Raw genomic sequence first — 10,036 nt, forward strand, 5'->3', positions numbered from 1 at the left:
ATACGTGGAAACGTGATAAAAAACAAGAATGCTAAGAAACACGCCAAGCTTCAGTACCCTTCGTATTTCGAGAAAACGCTTAAGTCCAAAAGACAACTTGTCTCGAATCAGCTTCGATTTCCATCATCTTTACTTCAACTTAAACAACATCCTTGAATCATGGCCATCAGGAGCCATTTTTATTCTCAGAAATGGTCATCAGAAACCATCCTTCTTCGAACTCTAATTCTTCAAAGAATATTTTCTTCAAACGAAATCTCCAGCTAACACGGTCGTAAGTGATCAAGAAATTGGCGGTAAATCACGATGTTTCCCCTCGGATTCAGGCTATAGTTCATTCCTTTTACGCAAAATCTGAAATGCAGTATATATTTGTTAGCTGAAGTAAACCCTAATGATTTTATTTGAATTAAAATAAGATTCAAATACTCACTTTGTTGCGTAGGGGAACGTGTATTCGCCGTTGTTTGCGGGGGCTAGTATAGGCATTCTCTACCACCCCCACATTTGGACCAAGAGAGCGCATCCATAGAACGTGCAAGAATCTCTCTTAGCGTTCTTACATAGGGATTGATACAGCATAGCCAGGACAGCAGACCCCCAACTATATTGACCAACTTTATCAACATCAAGAAGCAAACATAAATACATAAAATTAACTGTGTTTCCAGTACTTTCTAGAAATAACACGTTTCCAAATAGCAACATCAAGTAACACCTAGTTTACATCAGTTTATCATTTTCAAACGAATTTTCGTTCAAACGAAACACTCTATAATATTCCTTAAGGGCCTTTAGGTTGATACCCTGGCCCCTAGCACCTGCATCACCTTCTATCAAATCAATGGCCAATGCTTGCTCACAAAGGGAATTGGCTTGTTGGACAACCCCATTAACGGCCTTACCTGCTACTGGAAGGCCCAACAACATGTATACATCTTCCAGGGTTATTGTGCATTCCCGGTTGGAAGATGAAACGTGTGAGTTTCTGGCCTCCATCGTTCTAACAAGGCCAAGACAAACTTAAGATCAATGGTTTGGTTAGTAATGTAGATAATGTGCCTAAACCTCCTGCACATATGACTAACTTGAACTTACAAGGCGACGAAACTTCATTCGATATCTTCTTCAACCCGTACATACAAAGTGATGAAGTGTTAAAGACCAGAGATAAGTTTCTTTATAAGGAGGCATGTCTGAGAACTATTAAAAAATGGAACATGCCACATAATGTTGATTCTGAAATGGATCGCTCGAACCTAGAAAGGTATATAATCATTTGTAAAAACCCTGATTGTGCATTTAGACTGTGTGCTTCGTATAGGAAGAGAAGTGATGCCTGGGTCATAGGGTCGATTTCACAATAACACACATGTGTCAACTCCAATATGTCCCAAGATCATACGAAGCTTAGTTATGATCTTATCTTCCAGGAGATCTTGCCTCTTATCAACTGTGACCCGTCTCTAAAGGTGAAAACGATTATCCCGCATACCGTTATAGCATACAATTATACTTTATCCTACAGAAAGGCTTGGATAGCGAAAACAAAGGCCATTGAAATTGTGTACAATAATTGGGAAGAGTCATACAAAAATCTTCCACGTTACCTAACTGCGCTTCAAACATATGCTCCTGACACCGTTTCTATTCTAGAGACATTGCCAGCGCATGCCTCGCATGGAACCCGTGTCCAAGGAAATGAAATATTCCATCGCCTTTTCTGGGCTTTCCAACCTTGCATACGAGGGTTTGCATATTGTAAACCGATACTGCAAATCGATGGAACTTGGTTATATGGTAAATTAGGGGTGTTCAAAACCAAACCAACCCAATATAAAACCGCAAACCAAACCAAATCGAAACCGCAAAAATCCGCATTTGGTTCGGATTTGTTTGGGTCATCTTTTAACAAAATCACACGATTCGGTTCGGTTTGTGATTTGTATTTTGTAAACCGAACCAAACCGATTCAAGCCGCATTATGTTACAACCTAACTTTTACTTAACTCACATCCAACCCAAACTTAAACTTATTACACCTCAGCCTTATGATTACGAATATTTTTTTCATCCTTACACATATGATTTTAGTCTCGATCTTCTCAAATCTCTAATAGCGTTATCACGCCTTCTTTGCCACATACATCTTCCCTCTTCTTCTCTAATCTCTACTCTCTTATATTATTTCTTTTTCACCTTCTCATTTTTATGCAAATGTTCCATATTTCAGTTTCGTTTTTATCGCACATCTTCTTCACTAATATCTCAACTCTTTTGTTTTCTCTTTTTCATCTTCACTAATCTCTCGTCTCTTCTATTTTTTTTTGTTTCATTATAATAATTTTTATATTGTTTTATGCTATTATTTTATGTTTATTATTCCACTTTTGTCTAACTTAATTTTTACATATTAAATGAAAGTTGTTGTCAAAATATGACGAGTTTTGTTGTTATTTGATAGTGTAAAAATGTCTAAATACAAAGTTATGTTGTCATCTATATGTGTATGTATGGATCAATAAAATATTTGTAAGAAACCGAACCAATCGAACCGAACCAAACCGCATTGGTTTGGTTTGGTTCGGTTTTTTTCTAAAAGTCAACCGAACCAAACCAAACCGCATAATTTTTTCTCTTGCGGTTCGGATTTTTTAGCCAAAACCGCCTAAACCGCACCGCGAACACCCCTCTGGTAAATACAAAGGAACCATGTTGATGGTTGTTGCACAAGATGGAAACAACAATATATTTCCAGTAGCATTCACAATAGTGGAAGGTGAAACTGTCGCGGGTTGGAGTTTCTTTCTAAGGAATCTCCAAGAATATGTTGCTTCTCAACCTGATCTTTGTTTAATCTCTGATAGGCATGCTTCCATTGAAAGTGCCTACAACAATCCGGCAAACGATTGGCATTGGCAACACCCAACATCAACGCATGTATACTGTATTCGACATATTGCCCATAATTTTGTGCGGGAGATTAAGGATAGGCACCTCCGGAAGACACTTGTGAATGCAGGATATGCGTTAACTCAACCTACAATCCAACATTATCGGAGTGAAATTGTATTGTCAAATCCGGATGCGGGAAGCTGGATTGATAGCCTTGCAAGGGAGAAATGGACTAGGGCTTATCACAACGGCGAACGCTGGGGCCACATGACAACAAATCTTGTGGAATCCATGAATGGTGTTTTTAAGGGCATTCGAAACCTCCTTATTACTGCACTGGTGGAAGCACCCTACTTTAGGATGGCTTCGCTATTCTCAACAAGAGGTCAGAGGTGGAGTGCTGTTAGAGAATCGGGACAACTATTCAGCGAGAGTTGCATGAATTTTTTGAAAGAACAATCAACAAAGGCAAACAGTCATCATGTTACTGCTTTCGATCGATTCAACCGCACATTCAGTGTTAGAGAAACAATTGACCACAATGAAGGATTACCTTGTCAACAATATAAGGTTCTACTAGATGACCATTGGTGCGACTGTGGAAAGTTTCAAGCATTTCGTATGCCTTGCTCACATGTCCTAGCAGCATGTGCATATGCGCACCGAGATACATTGTCACTATTTTCTCCAATTTACAAGACTAACACCTTGCTCGAGGTATACAATGTCACATTTCCAGTGATAGCGAAGGAGGATTACTGGCTTGAGTATGATGGGGAAGTAGTTTGGAAAAATGACATGATGCGACGAAAGAAAAAGGGTCGCCCCAACAGTACTTGTATTCGAACCGAAATGGATGTTCGTGACAAAATGGAAAGAAAATGTAGCATTTGTCGTTAGCTAAGGCACAATAAAAACAAATGTCCTAGTCGTGGAACAACCTCAACGCGTGTTTAATTATATACCCTATGACAATTATTGTGTAACAACTTTGTAAAATATTTTTATGCAATGAACTTTACTTTTAAATACCAAAATATTAATAATTAGGGTTAACGACAGAGACAAAATCGATAAATGGAACTGAAAACTGTGTGCGAAATGAACGGGAATGGGGTATTTTTTTCAAAAAAAAACCCTAACACATAGGAGTCATTTCAAACGGCTCCTATGTGTAAGCATTTGTACATAGGCGCCATTTCAAATGGCTAACCTAATTTAGGTTAAACATAGGCGCCATTTGAAATGACACATTCACCTAATTTTTGCACATAGACGCCATTTGATTTGGCGCATACTCCAGGGTGGTTGCCAAACCTAGAGAGTTTGGTAAATTTTCTCAAAAAAATGGTTTTTTGGGGAATTTTTTTTAAAACCTTGTTATTTAAATTTTTTTCCCTTATAGGAACATGTTTTGAATATCTTCACATATAAAAATAAATCAATTAAAAAAACCAAATAAATAAAAAAAACTAAAAAACTAATTAAACAACTAAAAAAAACAAATAAATAAAAACAGTTTCAAATATTTTTAAACCCAAAGATCGTTAAAAATTAAATATTTTTATTAATGATTTCAGGGTATAACTAGATTGATTAAGGAGGTGTAACTAGCAGTTTTCAAAATGTACAGCAACAGCATATGAAAATTTCGCCGGCTTCAACAATGACGATGTGAAACGGAGGAAGCATCAAATCAACCATGGCTATGGCGGCAAGAGCTCTGATCAACAAGACGAAGAATATTTTGGGCGGTGTCACTCTTCTCGTACGCCCTGCTCCTCACTCATCCCGTTCCTTCGTTTCCCAAAACCCTTCTCCTCTCTCTCCACTGAATTCCCACTCTCTCCCGTTCTCAACTCCTCACTCTTCATTCTATCGCCATTTTTCACTTTCACATTCAGGTTCTTTCTTTATTTTTCACTCTCCATTCAAATTTATGTGTATTGTGTTAAAATAATCTCAATTGCAACTAGTTTGGGATACATCATATACTGATAGTAATTTTAATCATATTATTCAACTGATGTAAATATACAGAAAGCTGGAATATGCTTAAATTTATTTTACAGAAAGCTGGAATATGCTTAAAATGATTAATCCATAAAGTGTTGCGATTACTGTCATTGCAGTTGCTGTGGAGTTTTGAGTTTTGATGAAAATATTTGAAGAAACATTAGCTGAATTGTTTGATATGGTTCCTAACACATTCGAACACGTGATTTAAATTACAATGTAGTAGCAGAGAAAACCACATCTGCAATATTGCGACCGTAATGTAAAACCATGTTTTGGAGCTTTGTTGGAAATTAAGGCTTTGTTTGACAGATGAGAAAGAGAGGGGTTTGAGTGAAAAAGGGAGGATGAAGGGAACAGGAAGAGAGGATTGTCCTCTCCACCTTAATGGAGTTTACTTTTCTTCATTTGACTAAAATTCTCAGTTTAGGGAACCCAAAAAATGATTTGGCAATTGGTGGAGTACTTTGGAGGCTATTGGTGTGCTTTGAAATATCCCAAATCCTTTCCGTGTTTTCGTAGTACTCTCAAAACAAACCAAATATTAGCCATAAGCCTTCACGGTTTCAGTCTCCTCCCTACCAAAAACACACTTTGAGACAAGGTGGGGGATTCTCCTCCTTATCATCATTTCCATTCTAACTCCCGATCAAAGCCTAAGAATCTGCTTGGGAGGGGGATTTTGGAGGGCTAGATCAAATTGAAACAATACTATTATGATCATATAACAACTCAATCGCTCTTCATTCATTTTTAGTAACATTTTATATCTTGCTTAATTCAGAAAAGAAAAACAAAGCATTAGCTCCCCTCCAAAATCTCCCTCCCAAACAGACCCTAAGGGAATATCCTTGACAAAGCTTGGAGAGATTTATTGTAAAAAGAAACTTCTTTGCTTTTGTTCTTTGCTTCATTTTAATATCTTTGTTTTGGAGGATTTTTCTTCTCCTAGATATTTACTAGCCAGCAATAAGTTAGTTGCCAATTTTCAGATTTGCTTCCCAAGATATGATATTTCCGTAACGGTGTTTCTTTTTTCTTTTCTAGTGCATTATTCTGTTTTGCTACAATCTTGCTTCTATACCGGTGTTTTCACAAAACTATTATCTTAACTATTCAAGTTTGTTAAGTTTGCAGGTGAGACAAGTGATGATGGTGCAAGCACAGATGGATGGGAAGAAGAAGACGAGGCTGAGCCTAAGGTATCTGGTTTTTAGCTCAAATTATTGTTGGATTATTGTAGAGATCTTCAATTTAATTATATAATGAATACCGTTAAACATTGCTTAAATTTTCAAGCTGTGCTATGTCCGTGTCTTACGTGTGTAGATTGGTGACGGTGGAAGTGGTGGGGGAGTTGCCTTGCAAAATGTGCCTTGGGGTCAGCGAGCACTGTCTATTGCTGAAAAGGTCCTTATGAAGTTCAGCGAGGACATCAAACTCTATGCTTTCAAAACTAGTCCTCGAGGATATGTTTACGTGAGATTGGACAAATTAACAAGCGAGTAATATTCCAACTTGTGCTGTATACGTCTTTAAAACTTTCTTGCATAATTCGCTTATGAGTTTTCAATGTCTTCCCTTGTCTATTCATTACTTAAGCATAAAGTTTGTTCTGTGCTCAACTTTTTCGTTTTTCTTACTCAGATATGGATGTCCAAGCATGGAAGAGCTTGAGAGTTACAATCATGAATTCAAGAAAAGGTTAGATGAAGTTGGAGCACTTGGAGACATACCTGATGATTTGGCTCTTGAGGTAATACTTTGCGGCCATGTGTTATGCTTTTATTCCAGTAGCATTTTATTCAGTAGCAAATGATCGTTCCTCTAATTATACTTAGTACCTAACAAAACACAGTTTTACTCTGAAGGTTTCTTCCCCGGGTGCTGATAGGATACTGAAAGTGCCAGATGATCTTAGTCGATTTGAAGACATGCCGATGAGAGTTTGTTATACAGAAAATATAGAGTCCAACTGCCGTGAAGTGGATGGAGTATTCTTGTTAGATTCTATCGAAAAAGACTCAGAGACATGTGTTTGGAAACTGGCAGATGTTAAAGCGAATCGAGATCCTACAAAAAAAGGCAAGCCGTTGAATCGTAAACAGAAGGATTGGAGATTACGATTGCCATTCGACTTGCATAGAATGGTAACACTATATATTGAATAGTAGTAAAATCATATATTATTTAATTTAGGAACATTGAATATCTCTCTCTACAATCCTCCCCAGTTGGATATGTGGATGCAGTTTCAGAAAAGATGCTTCTTTATAGTTTTAGTTCAGATGAGTTGCCCGATAACTATAATTATCTGTTACTCTCGCCATTATTGTAGTCTAAAGCTATTATGCAAGAAGCTCGTAGACGGAGCTCTAAATTTATTTCTTAATATTTTTATAAAATTAAGTTCTTACCATATGCATAAGTATATCTACAACATTTGCTGCGAGGACAAGACCAAGACTGCAATCTTCACTCTATCACTATGTTGCTCATAATTACAATAGCATTTTCACTTTTAAATTTTATCATTTTATTCTCGTATATATTTTAAAGTTTTCTCAACAAGATTTGCTTGGTTTGAATGCCTATCAATTGAGAGACTAGAATTGTGTGAAGTCTAACCAATATTGTGTATTAGTTATTTTATTATGATCTCTATCATCACTCCAGAAAAATTAGGAATGCAGATCCTCGACGGTGTTTTTTTTTTAACTCAGTGTCTACCTCAAGGATATGGGCCACAATCCACATAATAACCAAATTTATTTTGGTATGTGTTGATGTGCTTTTTGTAATGTACTAAAGGAATTTCATTGTTGTTAATTGAATGATTTTTCTTGTTCTTTTATGATTGTCATCTTTCTCCTCCTCAAATTTCATTCATTTTGGGCCAATCAATTCCCTATTTAGTGTCTTTGAGTATGTCTTCTAAAGATACACCTATACCATGAACGAAACACCTTTTCTAACATTTTTCGGATAAGACCTATCAAAATCAGCGCGCGCGCACACATATATATACTCCCTCTGGCCATTATTATAAGCAAATATTCTTTTTATAGGTTCATTGAATAATGAATGTATCTGATCTTTTATGTAAACCAGATACATTCATTACTCAATGAACCTAAAAAGAGAATATTTGCTTATAATTCAGGCCGGAGGGAGTATATATATTGCACAATCATTTCAAGAATAATAAAATTAAATAAACCACTCTCAGGCTCTTAAACAATCGTGTTTTACCATTATGAAGTTTAAGAACAAGCAAATATCTTTCATCTTTGCCACAAAGTCAAGGATTATGATAATGTGACCCGTAATATGTCTTGAAATCCACTATCGAGATCCCATACTCTCTTCGTAGACACAAGACATTCCACCTACACGGTTAAACAAGGGAAATAGGTCCACAATTTTCATTGGGTCCTTAAGTGTTAGTGACATGTTGGCTGCATTTAGGCAACCATTGGAAAATGCCTTTAGGAACTAAAAATCTTCGAAAACGACACTCTGTAATGGTGTAACTCTTCTTGTAACAATACAGAAAATTAAGATGATGAACATGTTCACTTTTGCTGGTTGATTTCTTTGGAACAAAAGTGTAATTTTTATACAAAGGAGTAAAAGACTTTTTGAATTTTGGGGGATCAACGGCAAAAGTTATTTTAGGTTGTAGAGCTTTGTCTAATTTGGCCTTAAGAGTTTTTACTTCTTTTTGCCAAATATGGCAAGTCTCGCAACCAAACCAAGATGATTGGTTATCCTCATTTTCATTCTTTTGAATGTCTAACATAGATTGCTTTAAAGCTTCCATATTCTTTTCAGTTTCTTCAACCTTTGATCCAGGATATGAAAATATTTTAAGCTAATCTTTTAAAAGCTTCAATAGTCTCTCTATGTAGTTCATCAAAAGCTAATTTTAATTGAGAATGGGATACATTATGTACAAGTTCGGGTTTCAATGACTTACATGTTTCTTTTTCTTATGTTGATGAGCCATGAGAAATAAGCTTACTGTTTCTTCTTTACCTTTAGAGCTATCTTTCCTTGAGGATTCGTCACTTTCCCAAGTTATGTAAGCTCTTATAGGCTTGTTGTAATTTTTGCGTTGACTCTTGTCTTTGTCATCATGTTTCTTCTTCTTGTGTTGATGAGCCGTGAGACAAAAGTTTGTCGTTTCTTCTTCATCGCTTAAGCTATCATCACTTGAATATTCATCACTTTCCCAAGCTATGTAAGCTCTTTTAAGCTTGTTGTATTTTTCACGTTGGCTTTTGTCTTTGCCCTTCTTGAGTGATGGGCAATCTAGTTTACAATGGCCAGTTTTTCCACAATTGAAACATAGTATTTTGACTTTTCCCTTCTTGTTTTCATCTTGATTGAATTGTTTGGATTGCTTTCTATAGTTGGTTAGGTTCTTGTCCAAATGTTTCACACCATTCTTCCTTATATACCTATTACACCTTCTCACAAACAATTACATTTCTTCACCATCGGAGGCTTCGTCATCATTAGAGTTACTCTCATTTTGCTCTTTGTTTGAGGTCTAAGAGCTTGATGCCTCTAGAGCTAAGGGCGTCTTCTCGACCTCCTTATCTTTGTTTTTCTCCTTCTTTACTATTTTCTCATGCTCGTCTAAGCACATGAGATGTTGCTCATGTTCTTCAAGCTTGCCAAAGAGTGTTGTGATGTCCAAAATTGAGAGATCATTAGCTTTCTTTATAACTGTAACTTTAAGTTACCATTCCCTGTTCAAACATCTCAAAATTTTGTTAGTTTTCGTTTCATTGGAAACGGGCCTCACTAGTGCGTTCAAACGATTAATAAGATGTATGAACCTCTTTTGTATATCCGCAATGGTTTCACCATTATCCATATGAAAGAGTTCAAACTCTTGTGTTAAAGTATTGATTCTAGCTAGTTTGACATCATTCGTGCCCTCGTGGGCAACTTGCAATGTGTCCCACATAGCCTTAGCGGTAGTACAATGTGAAACGCGATAATATTCGTCAATCCCCAAGGCGGAGATTAGAATATTTTTTGCTTTCCAATCATATGAGTACTTTTCTCATCTTCCGCATCTTAATTTGCTTCGGGTTTAGAAATGGAAACACCA

General features: G+C 36.5%; 2 protein-coding genes across 2 annotated transcripts; both read left to right on the forward strand.

Moving 5' to 3' along the window:
• Positions 1 to 2,712: 2,712 nt before the first annotated feature.
• LOC131649736 (uncharacterized) lies at positions 2,713 to 3,795 on the forward strand. The gene is made up of 2 exons (XM_058919494.1): positions 2,713 to 3,465; positions 3,595 to 3,795. Exons 1-2 carry the CDS (start codon positions 2,713 to 2,715, stop codon positions 3,793 to 3,795), a joined length of 954 nt encoding a protein of 317 aa, XP_058775477.1.
• A 705-nt stretch (positions 3,796 to 4,500) lies between these two features.
• Positions 4,501 to 7,375, forward strand: LOC131646566 (uncharacterized). The gene is made up of 5 exons (XM_058916574.1): positions 4,501 to 4,799; positions 6,049 to 6,113; positions 6,241 to 6,416; positions 6,559 to 6,667; positions 6,783 to 7,375. The coding sequence occupies exons 1-5, from the start codon at positions 4,598 to 4,600 to the stop codon at positions 7,080 to 7,082; spliced, it is 852 nt and encodes a 283-aa protein (XP_058772557.1). The 5' UTR covers positions 4,501 to 4,597; the 3' UTR covers positions 7,083 to 7,375.
• Positions 7,376 to 10,036: the final 2,661 nt, after the last annotated feature.

This window comes from Vicia villosa, linkage group LG2 (genome assembly GCF_029867415.1).
Source record: "Vicia villosa cultivar HV-30 ecotype Madison, WI linkage group LG2, Vvil1.0, whole genome shotgun sequence".
Classification (NCBI taxonomy): domain Eukaryota; kingdom Viridiplantae; phylum Streptophyta; class Magnoliopsida; order Fabales; family Fabaceae; genus Vicia; species Vicia villosa.